Genomic DNA, 19,086 nt, shown 5'->3' on the forward strand with positions numbered 1-19,086 from the left:
GTTTTCTTTTCAGGAAAACGGGAGTTTTTTCTGGTTTGGGACAGGGGGCCGTGCCGGGCCCCGCACCCTGCCGAGGACGGGCCGGGGCCGGGGCCGGGGCCGGGGCTGGGGCCGGTTCGGAGGCACCCGCGGGCCCCGTCCCCGAAGAGCAGCGCGGCCCCGGCTGCGGGCTCTGGCCGAGGTTCAGCGCCAGGGCTGGTTACGGCAGCTGGGGGGGGGACAGCCGGGTTCGGGACCCAGGGCTGGGTGCTCCCGGAGGAGGTGGTGGTTGTAACTCCTGCCCTTAAATGCTGGTGGCGGTTCTGGAGAAGTTGGTAAATCGGCAGCAGCGACAGCGGGGCCGGTGCCCGGCGCGTGTCTGTGAGTCCCCTCCTGCAGCTCCACACGACGGGGCGACGAGGGCTGGGCAGCCGGGTCACCCTGGAGTCTCTGCGCGGATGCAGCCCCGCAGCGGCGTACTGTGCAGGCCCTGCCAGGCCCCGACAGCCGGGCTCACGCGCTTTCCGCTTTTATACGCTTTCCTTGGGCTCTGCAGCTCCTTAACTCCTTATTTACGCTGTGTTAGACTCCTCAACGCAGGTACCAGTCCATCTCCAAAGTACCACCTCTATGTAAATGCTGTTGATTTGGCCAGATATAAACCCTACTCTACTTTAAAAAAAAAAAAAAATCATTAGAGGCCCTGAGGCCGCGGTTCCTGTAAACACAGCATTCCCAGCTCTGGGCTGTGTGCTTCAGGCTCCAACACTTCACTTTCGCACCCCTGGGCTGCAAAGTTTCCCTAAAATACAGCTCTTGGGGTTCATTGCTTGTGTTCGGCCCCCGCTCTAGGCAGGCAGCTCCCAGGGTTTGCTCCCAGCGCGGGCGCAGGCAGTGCCGCTGGCTGCAGCATTTGCCAGCTGGGCAAATATTTTTTGGGGAGGGAAAGATCAGGCCTCCGTTCATCCAGAGGCATCACAGACACGCAGGGAATATTTTAGCTATAAACCAGTAGAGGTCACTCCGCCCCAGTAAATCCAGCGCTACTGGAGACGTTGGGCCACCAGTAAGAGAGAAGGGAGTGTTACTGGGGGAGGTGGGGTGGGCAGTGGGGTGGCAGAGCCCAGGGACGGGGACACCGGGCATCCAGGTGACCCTTGCACCGGCAGCTCCCGTCCTCGCCGTGGGACTCTGTCCCGTCCTGCCGCCTCTTGCTGAGGGTGTTTGGGCTCCCGGGGACCCCCCGCGCCCGTCCTGCGCTGGCTCCCGCGGACGGCAGGCGTTAAAGCTCCTCTCGGCAATTCCAGCATCTCCCCTGGAACTGAAAGGCCGTTTGTCATAAACGTGTTTTGTTTAAAGAGTAGCTCTTTGCAAGGAATTTTTTAACATGCTTTAATTTTTTTTTTTTTTTCTTTCCAAAGAAAGTGAAGAAACAGGATTTCTGTGGGAATGAAAACCAAAGCGCCAGTGTGCTGCGATTTGGCAGGACCATGGGCTGCTACACCCGCACCGCTGCCGCAGCCCCAGCTGCGCTCCCTCGGTCTCCAAACAGGGCGATCGGGACGATGACCCTTCCCCACGTCTCCGCCAGCCGTGCCCTGTTTCTGGCTGTTCCCAGCTCTCGGTAGCAGCCAGGTTTTATCCAGCGATAGATAAACTCTGCGGGTGGGACCCGTGAAGGAGGATGTGTGGCACTTCCTGGGATGGGCAGAGCGGTAGCGGGTGGGGAGGCCGGACCCTGGGATTTACTGACCCGCTGGTACAAGGATCCCTTTACGGTATTTTTCTCCGTTCCACAGCTCCTGGACACTTCAGCTGCCGGAGGACACAACTCAGGGTTTGCACGGGGAGCAGGGAGCGTGCACCCAGGTGAGATTTTCAGGGGAAGCAGACGGGGGAAGTGAGGATGAGATTTGCACGCTCGATACCCAGTGATACCTTTGAGCCGTCTGCATCCTGAGGGAGAGGAGTCCTGGCATCCTTGTATCCAGGGCATGGAGCTTCCTTCCCTCCTAGGACTGGGTACTGTTTGAAAACGAATCCACGTACCCCCTGCCCCGAAACGCGTCCCCGGTGCTGCCAGGCACCGTCCCTGTCCTCAGCTGGGCGGCGGTTGAACGGGTTTTCCAGATGAAGCCCCTTCCCAGATCTCGGGATCCTTCCCGGTGTGTGCCTAGCTTGAAGTGACCCCATAGTACCGTACGACATCGACAGTCCAGCCCTGCGTCCAAATCCTGCGCTGGAGCGGGGCTTCTGGTACAGCCTGGGCCTGAGCCCGCTCAAGAAAAGGAAAGGCTTTTCCCTGACGCTGAGGGCTTTGCTTCCAGTCTCACCCCCTTTGCTAAAATTTGGAATCAGTCACTATTTCCAACATTATTATTTTTTTTTTAACCTTGGAAAACAGACTTTATTTTTCTTCCTGTAAATCTTGTGCAATACACATCTATATACCTATAGAATACACCTCAGTAAAAAGGTTTTCATCCATACATTATATTACTTTTTATTTAATGTCATGAAAAATTCAGACAATGCTTTTGTCCTTAAATAAACATTTCTCCCTCCCCTGCCCTCCCTTCCTAGCTGACTGGTCTGAAAGAGGAAACTTTATTTAGTTATTTTTTTTTCTTTAAAAAAATAGAAATTACAATCTTACAAGACAGAACATTCAATGAGAACAGAAGCATGTTCCTAAATCTAAAAAGTAAAACATTTCCATAAAACCTGTCGGTATCTACAGGTAGGTGTGTGTGGAGGGTGGTAAATGGAAAAAAATGTTTTCCATTTCTTCCTTTCATTCATATAGATAAAAAATAACATCAAACCGACTGAAACTTTATATATTTTTCTCTTTTGCACCAACATTCACAAGAATATATATTATATATATATTTTATCCATTTTTATACACAGTGTGAGGGTTCTGGAGGTGGAAATGCACACTCAGCTAAACTGCCAGAGCAAACAAACAAACACAAAATTAATCTTCATCTGGAAAAGAGCAATCCCTCGCGGCTGAGGTCACCCCGCTCACGGGAACCGCTGCCGAGGTCTGTGTGAAAATAAAGTGGCAAAACGTCCCGTGGCCGGTGGGACGGAAACGTCTCCGAGACGCCAAGGACCGAGCATCGAAGCGAGTCGGGGGGGGGGGGTCTCGGGGCTCCCGAGCATCGTCTCCACTGGCCCCGCTCAGCTCTGGCGCAGGGGAGAGCGGAAATCTCCCTTTTTCAGGCATTTCTACCCGGGCTTTTTCACTCGTCCTTTCCCTACAAGCTCGATGCCAGGCTCTGCCGAGCTGCTCTCTCGTGGTGGCACGGAGGGAGCGCGAGGGACCTCGGCACTGCCACCGCTGCCCCGCGTATTCGGGCGAGCCCAGCGCGGAGGCTGCAGCCGGCAGAGGTGCCGCGGGGAGTTCGGCGCGCCCTTGCCATCCCTTTCGATGCGCGCCGCCCGTCCCAAGCAAGAAATCATTTAATCAACATTTAATCATTCATCCCCTCCCAAGAAATCATTTAATCAACGAGTCAGTTCCTTTAAGGAGAACTTAAAAGTGCAGGTTCCCGCAGTTTGGCAGGTTGAGTTACACGTGTTTAATACTTCCAGTCTTCCCTAGATTCCCACGGGGGCTTTTATTGCTCAGAATCCAAAACCTCTCCCATGAGATGGATGCTGTGTCGTAAGCCGGAAAAACGCAACCGGTGGCAAGGGCTCAGTCTTTTCCCAATTTAAGGTGCTTTCTTGGTTTCTTTGCCGGATGAAATGAAAACGGTGACGTTGACCAGTGGTGCTGACAAATACCGAGGACATAAAGAAGGGTGTGTGCTTTTTTTTTTCCCCCCAAACGTTTCAAAACACCCGCGGCTCTTTCCTCCGAGAAAGGGAGTACTGCTGTCCTGCAGAAACGGAGGGCGAGAGCTCCCTCCGCAAAGCACATTTGTTTTCTCGAGTGCTTTTCCCTGCAGAGAGGAGCCGGGACGCGGATGGTGCTGTTGGAAATGATTCTTCAAAAAAAAAAAAATAAAAAAAAAAAAAAAGGCACAACCCTCTAGACGAAAAAGGCAGTACTGACTTCTCACTTCTCACAAGCTTTAGGATCTGAGAGGGCAGGAAACAAGCACGGTGCATCCCCGTCCCGGTGAACACTGCCCTGGAGAACGACGTATTGGCACTCAACATCGCGTGGGGCCGCTGGGAGGGTCAGCAGCCTTCACCGGAGACCTGGGCTCTAACGCCATCGGGGAGAGAAACAAGGCTGACGAACTCCGATATGCTCCGAGAAGCAGTTCAGACAGCGGTTAGCAAAACCAGAAAGCGCACGGCTGTACGCGGCGGATGGCAGCTGCTGGGGAATAGCACGGTCCCAAATTTTTCTATGCCTTATACCGAAGCGGAAATCCCATCGGCTTCCTGGTGAGTCTTCCCTGGTCGAGGTTGGTCCACAGTCTTCCCTAGGAGGTCTTTATCTGAAAGCATGAATATCCCCTACTATCGCTAAGCAAGCTGCTCATTTCGTTTAAGGGGTGCGATTATGGAATTGAAGGTCTTCGGCTCACGCTCGGGGATGATTCGAGCTGCCGGAGGAAGAAATCAACACGAAGCGGGAAGGGGCTTGGGATTTTAGCCCTTTGTCAGCAGAAACTGGGGCTGCCTCGGAGCAGGTTTTTCCCTTGTAGCTTTTGGCATTCGCTGCAGGAGGAGCAGGAATAGGGACAGAAAAACCACCTACAGAGCCTGGCCGGAGAGTCCCTCGAGTGGCCCCACCAGCTGCGGGCTATCGCAGCATCGCTCTGCAAATCCATCCCTTCTTCACCTTTTGAGCCTCCCAAGCTCGGAGCAGCAGGTCCTGACCACGCCACGACTTCCCAGGGAAGGAATAAGAACCTTTCGCTTCCCCTTGACGCCTCTGGGCAGTTTCTCTCCCTAAAAAGCTCCCAGATCCTGCTAAATAGAGAACAAACCCCAAAATAACAGTTCTAAAGAGCTCCTTGGGGGAAAAGCCTGGGTCCAACTCAACCTGCAACAGCAGCCATGGCCAGTGGTCCCAGTATGGGAATTGGGGACCTGGCAGCAGGACCAGCTACGGGCTGGGCAGAGAAAAGGCCACAAAACCTTCTCTGGCTGCCGAGCCGTGGGACAGAGTTTTAACGATCTCTATAAGAAAACTACGTGTGACAGCCAGCACCCAAAGAGCGACTGCTTGCGGTGACACGCGGGAACAGGCACCGAGCCCCAGCGCCTGCACCGACGCCGGCGGCTGCCTCTGGGGTGGAGCAGCCGGAAGCCGGGATTTGGCCACGGTCGCAAGGGCGAAGCCCCTCTTCGAAAAAGCGCTCGGGATGCGGAAAGGTGGCACGAGGCAGGCGGACCTGCTGAATCGGCTCCGAAAAGCCGGGCAGTCGGCCAGCCGGACAGGGAGCTGGCTGGGCATTTGGGAAAATGCTGTGACAGAGGGCACAGAGACCCTGAAAAGCTTTTTCCCTGCCACGTTGGGCATCCTTTCCCCCGAACCAGCCTCCTCCATGGGGAAATCCTGTGCTGAATCCGCCCCTGGCTACAGCCGGGTCTTTCTGGGCCGAGCTCCTGAGGTCTGCCCCATGGGAGGAATAAAGCAAAGGCTCTGCCTTCACCCGCTCCTTGGCTCCGGCCGGGAGCCCAAAGCTGCCCCCACTGGCCTGACCAACCCCTGTCTGGCCGAGTCTGCATTGCCCCTTCTTTATCCCATGCCTTGTGTTTGGGTAAAAAAAAAAAAAAAAAAATTAAAAAAAATTAAAAATCAGAGATGGAGAGTGCAGCCAGGATGGTGGGAAGGGCCGTGCCGCGAGTGCGGCGGCATGTGCGTGGTGTGCGCTCCCCTGGATCCGTGCAACACGGGGAGGAGTCGGTCCCTCACCACTGCCAGGAGCATCTCCTCTCCCGAGCGGAGATTTCACATTCATTTCACTGGTATGGCAAAGTCCATTTGATTTTTCCTTCAAGGTGCTTTACATTCAAGAGCTATTGCAATCCACAGCGAGGAAATGGGGCCGGGGAGATGCCCCAGCCCCCCAGGTTCTCTTGAGTTTGATTATTTGATTTAAATAAACTGCCCCAAACCTCTGAAGTTTAGTTCATCTTCAAATTTTGGGGAACTCGAAGGGGGCCGGCGGCTCCCAGCCTTAGCTCTCCCGTGGGTCGCTGTACTGAAGCTCTGAGTTGAAGACCTCCTTGTAGAGGGGTGGGAAGTTCATGGCGGTCTCTGGGTGCAGGAGACGGAAAAACTCCAGCTTGTCCAAGTGCAGGTTGCAAATGGTTTTCATCAAGGGCAGCTTGGAAACCATCTGCGGGGAGAGAAGCAGGAGCTGGTGACCGCTGGGTTCCTGGCCAGCATCCCTCGATGCCGCCGTTCCCCCTCCCCTGGGGACAAGTGGGTGGGTTTGGGGACCACTGGCTCTGCCCGGGGCTGGGGGCACCAGCCTTTGGACAGCCAGCGCCTGGGAGGCTGTGAGGAGTCCCCCAGTGTCCCCTGTCCCCGTCCCAGCTCCGTCCTGCCCAAAGCGTTCCTGAAACGGCTCCTTTTGCCCCAAACGCTGCCCGATGCGCTGCCAAGCTCAGCAGCACGGGGCTGCCTCCGCCTGCACCGCGACAGAGACGCACAGCCCTTGGAAAGAGAAATTCTCCTTCAGCAGGTCCCAGGGGTCGCCCCCCAAAAACCGCCCGCGCATGGCTAACGAGCTCCGGCACAGCCGCGTCCACCAGTTCAGACACCTCCCCGCGGCACACGTGCTGCGGCCGGGCCGGGCTCCCCGTGCCGCACGCAGGCAGCACCGCTACCTTCGAGAGTTTGTCCTCGGCGGAGTGTTTCTTCTGGATCTCGTGCTGCAGAGCCACGTAGATCTTGTCCTGGAGCTTCTGCACCTTCTTGGACTCCGTCAGCCAAGGGCGATCTACGGGAGACGGCCGGCGGCTGGGTCAGTGCCCGGCCTCCCCGGCACTGTGCGGTGGCCTCTTGCTCTTTTAACCCTCCCTGCTCTCCGGGATGTTTTTGGGGACGGTGGCACGGCCGGACGGCCCCTCTCCACCCCTCCCCACCCCGCTGCGGGGACGTGGCTCCTCCTCCCACCGAGGAGTTTTGGCAGATGCATTTTGTGTATTTTCAGATGCATTTTTTCCCCCCAACCTCCTTTCCCGGGAATAATTAAATCATCCACCAAGGAAGCAGCACTGAGAATTAGGGGTCAGCCCTCCCCAGGTTTGGCACGAGACTCCCCCCTCCCCAGCCGGTCCTGGCTGTGGTGTGCCCCCCACAGCCCCCCCATACCCGGGGAGAGCAGGACGGCGGCGGTGAAGAGAGCAAGCTCCTCGTCCGACAGCTGCAGGCGGCACAGGGTCCTGCCCAGCTCGAAGACGGCACCGATGAGGTCATCGCAGCCTGATGAGGCGGACAGCGGGGAAAAGGGGGATGTCACAGCTCCGCGCTGCCCGGCGGCACCCCCCCACGCTCCCACCCCCAGCTGCCCCCCGCGGCACCCGGGGCTCGGGACGCTTTCAGAGATGAGACGGGTGAAGGGGGTCCCTGGCAGAGGATGCCCGGCATCACTGGGCTTCGGGCTGGGACGGAAAGCAGGTCCCGACCGTGGTGCACATCAACGCGATCCCAACGGGAGTGGGAGCAAACGCAGGGGGGGTCCTACCCCCTCCCGTCCCCCGGGGATGAAGCCCAGCCGCAGGGATGCTGCATTTCACCTGGCTGCAAACCCCAGCCCCGTCCAGGTGTCAAAAAGAGAGCGGAGCCCCGAGAGAGGCGCAGGGAAGCGGCTCTTACCGAGCGACTTGAACATCTGCACACCGCCGAACTTCCCCTCGAAGAGGACGGTGTTGTTCAAGGGGTTGAACGCGCGGATCATGCGGATTAGGAGCACCTCGAGGCAACCTGACGTAGGCAGAGAGAGCGCAGACAAGGGCAGGGCAGGGCAGGGCAGGGGGTTTTCCATCATCCCAGGACCAAATGTAAGAAAGAGGAAAGCCCCCAGTGCAAGTTTAAAGTCCAGATTGTTCATTCCCAAGAGCAGAATGGTTATTCCAATAAATCCAGTTTGGGTTTTGGGGTTGGTTTTGTTGGGGTTTTTTAGGTTTCCAATTGCAACCACAATATTTCACCAAAGGCAAATATTATCCGGGCATTCACAGCCGGACACAGAGATCGATCGAGGTCATGGTGGAGCACCGAGAGAGGAGAGGATGAAAACAAAATAAATAAAAAGAAAATGGAAGGAAGAAATGAAAGAACGAGTTAAAACTCCAGCGCGCGGGCACGGCCAGCTCTGGCTTCGAGGTACAGCACCCTGCCGGGACGCTGGCACACATCCTCTGTGTGGGGTGAGGCGCTCAGCTCCCCAGCCCCAAAAGTTTAGAAACTGGGCAGCTTTTCCACCTTTTTTTGGCCTTTTGGGGCTTTTGCACGTTCAGCTCCCTAGCTGAGGGACTGAGGATCGGCCTCTTCTCCCTCCCCTGCTCCCCTCTGGGTTTGGCACCCCTTTTCCTGGGGGAAAGCCCGCTGTGCTCCTTTCCATCCCGGTTTCTGGCTGACACTTGGTTGAAGGCGACCAGGGAGAAAAGCCTCTGCCTGGGGGAGCCACTCCCCGCGTCCCTCTCTGTACCATCGCCTTTGAACATGACCTTGAACTCCTTCCAGCCCGGTACCTGCTCCCCGAGCACCGATGCTGAGCCCGGGGGCAACCGGGGCAGCGAGGGAGGGGAGATCCGGAAAGGAAAGCACTAGCCGAAAGAAAAGATGGGATATGCCTTCGGCACCGCGGCTCCTGCTCGGGAGAGGCACTGGGGACGCGAGGGGGACGGCAGGCGGGGTCCCCCGCTCTTACCGGCTTTCAGGAGGATGATTTGGTCGTTCTGGCAGAGCTCCATGAAGCCGTCGATGCGCTTGGCGAACTCCACCACGTACTGGATGGCGTTGGAGATCTGCAGCGAGCACTGCTGCCACATGGCCTCGCAGCTCTGCCAGCACAGCGGGGGCGTCCCTTAGGGCTCGCTGGCACCCCGTCACCCGGGGTTTGCTGCCACCACATCACCCCGGCTCCGCTGTCCCCCATCCCAACTGCACGGGGCAGGGAAGGGACCGGGGTGCTGTGCCACCCATGGGGGGGGTGGCACTAGGACACCTGGGACGTGAGCTGCCACCCAAACCCCCGCAACCCCCCAAATGGGCTTTTGCAGCTCCCAAAGCACCAGAAGACCCCCCTCATCCTCCTCGCCTCCCTCAGCGCAGCACCAGGGGACGGCGGTGGCCCTTGCCGAGAGCTGCGGTGGCTCTGGCCGTGGCAGGGAGCCGGGGGGGGCCGTGGCAGCGGCGCTCACCTTGCTCTGCAGGGCGCGGACCTCCTCGGGGGAGTAGAGGCTCCACGCCAGGCGCTTGAGCTCCTCCGTCGTGTACTGGCACGTCTCCAGGTGTGACTTCACCACGTTCTGGGCCACCCGGTCTGCAAGGCGAGGGCAGCGGTTGGTGAGTCCTGGGGACCCCGACGGCCCCCCCCCGTCCCCGCACCCTGACCGCATCCCATCCTGGGTGTCCCGGGGGGCCGCAGGGGAGGGGCAGAGGGGTTCACACGCGGTGTCACAGGGATCTGAGGACAGATGGGGCCTCGGGTGCTGTCCCCACAGCAGAGGGGGGCAGGTGCACCGAGCTCCATCAGTGCTCAGCCCGGAGGAGGATCTGGGCTTGGGGCTGCTCCGAGAGCCGAGGCCGGGTCGGTCCCTCGCTGTGAGCGTGCCCAGCGCTGCGCGGGCACCCGGGGCTGCACCGAGTTCCATCCCCGGGGCTGCGTGTGCCTGGCATTGTACCAGTACCGCGCCAGCGCTCACCGATCTCGAGGACGGAGATGTCGGCAGCCAGCTGGCCGCCCTCCAGCGCACCGTGCGCCAACAGGGCTGGCTCCAGCATCAGCTCGTAGATGGACTCCTGCTTGATGAGCGTGGTGTCGGCCACATCCAGGCTGGACTGATCAGGCGAGGGCTGCGCCGAGGCGAGCAGGTCGAGGTTGTAGTAGGTGCTGCTGCCATCGGGGGTGAGGGGGAAGTCGAAGAGGAGCCCGTCCGACAGCGTGGAGATGTCGTCCAGGTCCGAGAGCCCGCTGCTGACACTGGTGGTGTAGATGCGGCTCAGCGGCTCGGGCTCATCCTTGGTGCCGCCGCTCTGCTCCTGGCTCTGCTGGTGCTTCTGCACCTCGGCGTAGAGGCTGTCCCGCTGCTTCTTCGACATGCGGCCGAATTTCACCGCTGCACGGGGAGGAGAGGGCGGCCGCGTCAGGGTCCCCGCGAAGGGTCCCGGCTCCCGGGGGAGCGCGTGGTTTGGGGGCGTACGAGCTCTGAGCGGGGCGGGACCCCGTTGGATGCTCCCCCCCGCCCCCAGACCAACCCTGGGTTGAACGGAATCAATTTAAATTTTCCCGTGGAAAATGCAAAAGCATTTCTTGCTCCCCAAACCCCTCCTTTCCCCAGGCTGGCCTCTTGGGGGAAGCTGCTCCGGCTCCAAGAGCCCAACTCGCTCTGAGGAGGATCGGACGGGCCCCTGGGGACCCCGGACACGACTCACCATCGCGGGACATGCCCAGCGCCAGGCATTTCTGCAGGCGGCAGTGCTGGCAGCGGTTGCGGTTGGTGCGGTCGATCAGGCAGTTCCTCTGCCGGGAGCAGGAGTAGCTGGCGTTGTTCTGCTGGCTCCTCCGAAAAAAACCCTGCGTGGGACAGGGAGGTGTTGGGAAAGTGCCCAGCGGGATGGAGCCCTCGCGGCCGCCCGCCCGCTGCCCGCCCGTCCCCGGGCTCACCTTGCAGCCTTCGCAGGTGATAACGCCATAGTGGATCCCGGAGGACTTGTCTCCGCAGATTTTGCATGGGATCACTTCGATTTGGGCTGCGGCAGAGGGGAAAAGGGGGGAAAACCGCGGTGGTTAATGACAGCTGCCGCTGAACTGAACGAGGGAGATGGCCCTCCCTCCGTGACAGCCGCAGCCCTGCTCGGCAGCTGGGGAAACTGAGGCACGAGGTCTGGACCCGCTGGCAGCTCAGCCCTTCCCGCACACCCCACAAGGATGCTTGTGCCTCAGAGAGGACCCCGAAAAGGCGCACGCAGGGTGCAGGGTACCCCCATCCTCTCCAGCTCCAACAGACAGGTAGAAAAGCCCTTTGAGGTCCGAGAGTACAGCACGTTTGTGCACCAGCCTGCCTGGGACCCCGTTTTGGGAATCATTCCCCTTATTTTTTAGCTGGTGCGTGCATGCTGGGGGGGACCACAGACAGGGACATCCTCGGCACAGGGACCATCCCCGCCCCTGCAGCCACCGATGCTCTCCTGCCGGGGCTCTGACCCAGAGGGTCTGGGGGGCCCCCGACCCCCCCCGGCAGCTCCTTAGAAAACCCAGGACCGATTTAGCCACCACTGGCCCAAGGTCCCGGCCCCCTACCCCCCGCAAATCCGCTTCCCTCCCTGCTTCTGCTTCGCTGGCACTGAGCTGCTAATAGGCTTCGTCCTCCTCATTTTCCATCTGCCCCAGATCTGGGCTGGCTCTGCCCGCCCAGCGCGCACTGGGGGGGGATGCGGGGCACCCCCGGGACTCGTACGTGCCTCCGAGCATCTCTGCACCCTCTAATCCCTGCTCCAGCCCCCGTGCCCCCCGGCCGAGCTCAGCCTGGCGTCGCTCTCGTGGGTGCCGGGCAGCCGCTGCCGCGCCAAAATAACCCCCACGGCCAGATTATGGTTATTTCAAATCTCCTGGGCCCGTGCAAATCCCCGGCTCCGATAATTCCCTTCTGCCTTTCTTCTCCCCTGAGAGCGGCCGGTTCTGTCGAGGGAGATGCCTTGTGGGTTGCTGCTGCCGGCGGGGGGCCACGGCCACCTCTGCGGGTGACAGCCCCGTGCTCGGAGAGCGCTGCCTGCACCCCAGCACCCAGCAGTGCCCCGGGGTCCCTCGCTGCTTTGGGGGAGGCTGGTCTGGGTCAGCGCGAGTCTCCCCGTGCAGCGGGGCAGCCGGGCTGCCATCGGTCCCCCGGGGACGCTCTCGGTGTGTCCCCCCGGGGCAGATTTGCTCCCAACCACTGGGGAGCAGGACGTGCCCCAAGTCCGGGCGCACACGGAGGGAGAGACCCCTCCTCCATCCAGTGACTCGCGGTTCAGCTCCTGCCCCAAGAGCACCGGGCGATTTTGAGGTTCGCCTCCCCCCTTCCCAGGGCTGCTGAGCTGGGCTTCTCCCAGGGCTGTGCCATCGTGTCCCCCCGCGCCAAGGGGGCCGCATCCCACCCCCACCCCTCCCCAAAGCCTCTGCTGTACTTTTGGGCCTGGGGCAGCAGAGCCACCTGCCCCAGGCGGGCAGGGAGCAGGCAGGGAGCGGGCAGGGAGCGGGCAGGGCATCCTCCCGTCCCAGCCCCCCCAACTCTGCACTGGCATCACAGCCCTTTGGCCGGGGACGGAGGCACCGGCCGGGCCACGTGCCAGCCCTCCCGCCTCGCCCACGGGCTCCGACAACCAAGACCCCCCCCCAATTCCCCAGCTCCCGCCGCCGCCTCTGCCCGTGCCCCCGGAGAGGGGTGCGACCTGCAAACGGTGGGGACCCCTCCCCGCCCTGACGCTCTGCCCCAAGCCCCGTCACCCGGGGAGGACCACGGGGACGTGACGGAGGCGGTGGCACCGCGAGGGGCACGGCGGGGGGGGCACAGGGAGGTGGTGCCACCCCCGGCAGGAAGCGGCGTCGGTTCGTTATGCAACGTAATTGCAGCCGCCGGGAGCGCCGGGGTGATGCATCGCCGGCGCGCCGCGCCCTCACGCCCGCGGCCGATACTCCTGGGCCCCCGCAATTACCGGCACCGCGTGCCCGGCCAAACAGCCAGGCCGAGCGCAGGCCTCGCGCCTGCCGGCACCCACCGCGCGGAGCCCGAGGGTGCCGCTCCGCTCGCCCCACCGGGCCCCAAAGGCCGTTTGCCGGCTCCCAGCGGTGGCGGTGGCTTCGCGCGATGCCGATGGCCAAATCCTGCCCCCGCGCCGCCAGGCCCGGGGGGACGGGAGCCCACCAAGAGACCCCCGCAGCTGGCACGGGCAGAACTAAGGGTACACGGGGACGATGCTCTCCTGGCTCCTCCGCACCCAACCGTCACCCCCCCGACCCCGCAAAGGAGAAGCCCTGACCGCTCGCCGTGCGCCTGCAGCCCCTTTGGGCTCTAATTAGCATCCTGCTAATTACACGGCTGTGCCCACAGCCGGCACCTGACCCGCTCCTAAGACATTCGCCCCAAATAACTGACGTGGAGATATGGCTGTAACCCCGGCGCGATGGCAATTACAGCCCAGAACAGCGTTTAATTGCCGCTCTGTTTGTAAATCCTGGCTGAATCACCGTGCCGGCTCCCTCGGCGTCCCCTCCTGCCGCGGCCACGTCTCCCTTGGGACCCCCAGGGCGGCCGCGCATCCCCTGGGGCAAACCCAGCGGGACGGGGAGGGAGGTGGGTGCTGGTGCGGTGGCCGCAGCGGCACCCCACATCCCCCAAGTCCCACCACGATCGGGGCACACATCACGGCAGACCCCACAGCCCGGGCATGGCCCCCCCGCTGTGCCTCAGTTTCCACACCGGAGCGCTGGGCTCCTCCTCCCACCACAACCCGGCAAGCATCGGCCACGCTGTGCAAAACCGGGTTTTATTTAGGTGGGGGCGAACCCCTTCCCCTCACCCGGAGCCGGGGGGGAGGCAGCGAAACTCCCCCCTGGGGCCAGCGAGGCTAAAATAAGGGGGCAGGGAAGAAAGGAAAAAAAAAAAAAAAAAAGGGTTAAAAAAATAAATAATAATATCCTGCTGGCAATTAAATTGTCCCGGCTGCGGTATTTGCTCTCCTCCCACTGTAAATATTTCTTGCCCAACTCCCGGCCTGGTGCCACCACCGGCCGGCCCTTATGTAAGCGGCACCGCGGCACCGTCCGGCCACAGGGCTCGGCCGTGCCGGCGGCGATTGGCCCCTGGTCCGGTGGCTGCGCGTGGCCCCGCGGCTGGAGCCATCCTGTCCCACTGACACACTTTCTGCCCGTGGCCCCACGCGCTTGTGTAACGCTGCTGCCGTTAACCCTTCCCACGGCTGCGGCCGCACCGGGACGGAGCCACGGCCGCACCCCGACCTCCTGCCGCCGGGGAAGGGACTTTTGGGGCGTTTTGGGGCAATACCTCGAGCCGGTCCTGGGGACGCTCGTTTGCCGGCCCGAGCCGCAGCTCTCTGTGGGGAACGTGGCTCCATCCTGCGTGGTCCCCAGGTCCCCCATCAGCACCCGGACCCAGCTGTGCGCGTCCCCTCCAGCCCAGCACCGCTCGCCCCAAATCGGGCAGGTGGCTCCGGTGGTTTCGGCAGAGCCAGAGCCACCCTCCCTGGAGCAAGGCTCAGCCTTCCTCCCGCACCGGCACCTCCCTCCGATGCCTCCGCCCCGCGGGTGGGCATCCCTCTTGCACCCCAAAACAAGGCAGACCCCGCGGGATCCAGCCACGGTGCAGGGGTCACGGGTGGCCCCATCCTCCTCCTCCCCCCCCCACCCCTCAGCCATATTTTCTGACTGCTGGGGAGGGAGGGATCACCCCAAAACCCTCAGTGCCCCGCTGAGCCCCAGGTCGTGCCACGATCCCGCTCCTGCCGCGGGCTTTTTGGAGCTGCTGCCCCCCCAGGCAGCTCGATGGGGCTGGATGCCCCTGGCCGAGGGACTCCTGGGGCGGGGGGAGGTTGGGGAGGCACTGACAGGTCCCAGCAAATCCCTTGGAGCAGACACATCCCCCCCAGGATGAGCCCGCACACCCTTCGACCCACGGGGCTGGGGTCAGGATACGGCCACCCCCCCGGGGGACCCCCATCAGGCCGCGGGTGCAAACCCCCCCCCGGAGCCGGGGTGCCGCTTGCTGGGGGAGGGGGGGAAGCAGCCCAGCTCCGGGTGTTTCGGAGGTGGCTCCGTGCCCCCGTGGCCATCCCTGCCCCAAATACCCCCTCGGCTGCCGGAGCGAGGGCCGGGGCAAGCGGCTTCCCCGGCGCCCTGGCTCATCACCCAGCGGCCCTGCTGGGAAAGCAGGTCTGCGCCCCATCCCGCTGCCGCAATCGATGCCGCAGGACGGGCACCTCCGGTAATTAGCAGCAGCCCCGCAGCCCCCCCCTCACCTCCCCAGCCCGGGCGTGGGGATGCTCTGACGCTCTGCCAGCACCCTCCTCTCCCTCCGGCTCAGCATCCCGGGGTGCACCCAGAGCAGGGGGAGGAGGCTGGGTCCAGGCTGCACAGGGGCACGCGGGGACCCACGGGGGTACGCAGGGACCCACGGGGCCATCCCACCTCCCCATCCCTGCCCCAAAAGCCAGGTCTGCTCCCTCGTTCCCTGTGGCAAGCTCCGACCCCAGGACCCGGCACCGCTCCCTCCGGGAGCCACCGTGCTTCCCCGCAGCAAGGACCTGCTGCTGTTTTGGGAAGGCGGCCACGGGGCAGGGCTGGCCGAGAAGGAATCGATAAGTAAATAAAAGGAACGATCCCCCCTTCGCATCTGCTGTTGGTTTTGCTTTTAAACAAGCTTCCGGGGTACGGCCCCCCTGGGGTCCCCCAGCATTTCGGTTGTCACAGCCAGCAAATCCCATCCTCATCCGCGCACCCCGTGGGTAACCCCAAACGGGCTGGAGCCAGGCACGGCCGGGGCGGTTTGCAGCACGCAGCCAGCACGGCCCCGGTGTGGTGTTTAAAACACCGGCTCCCCGCCACAGGGGCACCACCGCACCGGGGCCGTGTGGGCAATAAGGAAAATTTAAATTACGCAACTCGGGCCCCAAGCCGGGCGGCGATGCCGGAGGTGGGAACTGGTTTCTCAATTGACTGGCAGAGATTTCCTGGAAACTTTGGGCCAGAACGGGGCTCAGCCGCTCTGCCCCCACCCCCAGGGTGACACCTGGGCACCTTTGCTCACGGCTACGCAGCCGGTGGCTTCGCAGCCGCCCCGATCCCCGTGTTTTTCCTTGTCCCGTGGTGCAGCGCGTGTCCCCGGCTTGGGAATCGTAAGGAGCAGGAGCGTTCACCCACAAACAGCACGGGGCGGAAGGGCGGGCAGTGAGACTCCCCCAGAGCCACCCAGCTCCTGCCGCTCTGGTTCACCAGCTCCCTGTGCCACGCGGCACCAGTCCAAGGCCAGCCCCGCCGGCGCGGGACACAGCCCTTTGCACTTTGGCTGGTGCACGAGGGTGGCAAAGGTGCGGCAGTGGGGAGAGGGACCTGCCACCGGCCCGGGGTGGGGAGAAACTGGGCTGGGGCAGGAGACCGTCCCTGGCCCTGCAGCTAAATCGGGGGGGAATTAGTTCCATGGGGCTAAATAAAGGCAGTGAGAGCGGCTCCGCTCACCACATCCAATAAACCGGGCACGGTTTAGACATTAGCGGCCCTTTAAATAGCCGCTGCCGAGTTCAAAGTTAAACGCGATGGGGAGGAGGGATGGGCAGGACTGGCAGGGGACCACAGGCCAGGCTGCGGGGTTAACCCACCGCCACCTGCGGGGACAGGGGCCAACGCTGTCCCATCGCCGCGCTTTCCCCCTCCGGGTGCTGCCACTCCCAGGGGTTATTGGGGTCAAGGACCCCAAATCCTGGCTGGATCCCTCGGGACCCCACGCTGCCTGTGGCCACCTTTCTCCTCCAACCGTATTTTCAGGAGGCAAAGGGCACGGACATCCACCCCCATCCCGCGGGACCCGGGCTGGGGCGCAGTCATCGTGCAGCAGGGCTAATGGGTGCTGGGCATCCTCGCCCGCACCAGTGCGTGCACGTTGCCTAAACGGGCAGGGAAGCTCCTCCTCCGCCCTCTCTGATTTTTCCAATGACAGATCTAGGTCACTAGGACAAGTCGGAAAGGCTGCCGAGCCATCGCACGCTCCTCGCCACGCCGCCTGCAAAACAAGCGAGCGGGAGGGCTGGAAACCCTATAGGATTAGGGAAGGCAAAGCCTCCCACCCGGCCCCGGCGCGGCCCCGGCACGGGGAAGGACGGGAGCGAGGAGCTGCCGTGGCCCTCGGGGAACGGGGCAGGGCAGAGGCAGTTTTGGGGAAAAAAAACCCCAGAGATCGAATGGATTTGGCGTCGTCATGCGGCACTTGGGCTTTGGCGAGAGATGGGGACCCTGCGCTGGGCAGGGCTGCGGGAAAAATGCCCGACAGGGGAAAATGATGTGATATCGGGGGGCGGGGGGGGGGCCTTAATTGGGGCCAACGCACAGCAGTGGGGGGGGAGGAGGAAAAAAATTTTTTTAAAAAAAAGGAAAAGTTCACCCAGCTGCTAATTAAGCCCAGCGCCGGCTGTGCAAGCGCTACGTAAGATCCAGGCGGTGTTATTAATTAGGCGGGTGTTAATGCTTCCCTCCGTACTAATAAAGGTGAAATCCCGGGATGTCACGGGGCGGGAAGGGCACACGGGGGGCTCGCCTTGCCCTCACCCGGTCCCACCATTACACAACAGAGCGGCGGGTGGCGGAGCCGGGGAGGGAGAAAAACCGATTTGAGGAGCTGGAAGATGTACGGCCCCATACGTACACCCGAAAAAAGGCTTAAGTATTGCACCCAAAAATACACCTAAATACACGCACCCAAAAAACACACCTAAAGACATGCGCAAGCAAGTCCTGGCGGGGGCGAAGGGCTCGGGCACGGCCAGCAACGATGGAAAACGGCTTTAAAGGGGGACAAATCCCACCCTACAGCGTCAGGTCCCAGCCGCGCTCCCAGCAGCTCGGTCGGGAACAGACACGGGGAGAGCTGGGTCCGGCCACCGCTGCGTCACCATCAGCGGGTCCCACCGGAGCCTTCCTCCCTCCATCCTCCTCCTCCTCCTCCCAAGCGCCGGCTTTGCAAAGTGGAAGGGTGAAAAGTAGGAATCCGCCTTCAGTAACGGGTAGGTTCAGGCGGGCGTTGGCAGGACTCGAAGCCTTCCCAGGATAAGGGGCACCCGAAATCGTCCCCGCTGGAGCCTCCCGAACCGCCGCGGGGAGGGGGAAAAGGGGGAACCCCCCCCCCCATAAATCCAGCGCTGGTGGGAGCAACATATTGAAGAGGAGATTAAGGGGTTTAGTGCGAGGAAAAGCTTAAGAGCGGGTCTAAGCCGGCGTCGGAAAGCGAAGCAAAATAAACAAGAATTTTATTCCTAACGGGGGGGGGGGGGGGGAGCTGGTGGAGACAGACCGGCCCCGGGGGGGGGGGGTGCGGGTCCCCCCGTGTCCCGCTCCGGCGGGGCCGATGCCGGGGCCCCCCCCCGGGTCCCGTCCCCCCCCTCCCCCGGGTCCAACTTTTGCCGCTGCCCCCCCCCGCAGCCGGGCGGTCCCCCCGCTGTCCCCAGCCCCCCCTCCCCGAACTCACCTCGCATCGTGGCCGGGGGCGGTCAGGACCGCGGCGGGGGGCGCATGGGGCGGCGCGGGGGTCCCTGCGGCGGGGCGGGGAGCGGCGGCACCGGGAGGCACCGGGCGGCACCGGGCGGCACCGGGCGGCTCTGGCACCTGCCCCTCCGCGGCGCCGCTGACCCACTTCTGCCCGAGCATGCGGCCGTTCACATGACGAGCCCGCCCCGCCCCGCCCCCCCAAATCGGTTTCACTTCCAGCCCCACCTCCTGCCCTTCCTCCTCCTCCTCCTCCTCCTCCTCCTCCTCCATCTCCATCCCCATCCCCGCCGTGCCGGTGCTCGGCGCCGCACACGGGCGCTGGGCTGGGGGTGCCGGGGCCGGCCCTGGCAGCGGGGTGCTCGGCGCTGCACCCCCCGTGCTGCCCGCCCATGGGAGGGCCGTGCCGGTGCCCGTCCTGTCCCGGCTCGCCCAGGCACGGGGCCGGCTCCGTGTCCCGCTGAATCACCGCACCTCCTTGCTTCACCCCGTTCCCCGGGCGGCTCCGCTGTGTCGTGTGTCCCCCCCCGTCCCGTCCCCCCCCAGGGTGCCCCGCTTGGCACAGGACCCTGGCACCCCCCCGGCAGGACAGGGTGGGGGGACCTGGGAAAGGTGCGGACACCCAGCGCTGGGGGCACGGGGGAAGAAGCACCGGGACCCCCGAGCAGAGGCATCGTGTCCCCCCGTACGGATGATGCGACGTCCTGGCTGG

At 62.5% G+C, this 19,086-nt stretch overlaps 1 protein-coding gene across 1 annotated transcript; it reads right to left on the minus strand.

The window, feature by feature from the left end:
• Window positions 1-2,436: 2,436 nt before the first annotated feature.
• LOC142598258 (nuclear receptor ROR-beta-like) lies at window positions 2,437-18,519 on the minus strand. Its single transcript, XM_075736370.1, has 10 exons — window positions 18,358-18,519; window positions 10,797-10,882; window positions 10,565-10,706; window positions 9,835-10,248; window positions 9,331-9,452; window positions 8,838-8,970; window positions 7,781-7,888; window positions 7,277-7,387; window positions 6,790-6,902; window positions 2,437-6,296 (listed from the first exon to the last, which is right to left on the minus strand). The coding sequence occupies exons 1-10, from the start codon at window positions 18,362-18,364 to the stop codon at window positions 6,135-6,137; spliced, it is 1,398 nt and encodes a 465-aa protein (XP_075592485.1). The 5' UTR covers window positions 18,365-18,519; the 3' UTR covers window positions 2,437-6,134.
• Window positions 18,520-19,086: the final 567 nt, after the last annotated feature.

Source organism: Balearica regulorum, chromosome 26 (assembly GCF_011004875.1).
Source record: "Balearica regulorum gibbericeps isolate bBalReg1 chromosome 26, bBalReg1.pri, whole genome shotgun sequence".
NCBI lineage: Eukaryota > Metazoa > Chordata > Aves > Gruiformes > Gruidae > Balearica > Balearica regulorum.

Bases quoted from the DNA above. Each gene is read 5' to 3' on its own strand.
- LOC142598258 (XM_075736370.1), bottom strand. The intron at 10,249-10,564 runs GTGAGTCGTGTC...CTCCCCGTGCAG, and splicing joins GCTGGGCATGTCCCGCGATG to CGGTGAAATTCGGCCGCATG. The intron at 7,388-7,780 runs GTAAGAGCCGCT...CCGCCTCATCAG, and splicing joins GCAGATGTTCAAGTCGCTCG to GCTGCGATGACCTCATCGGT.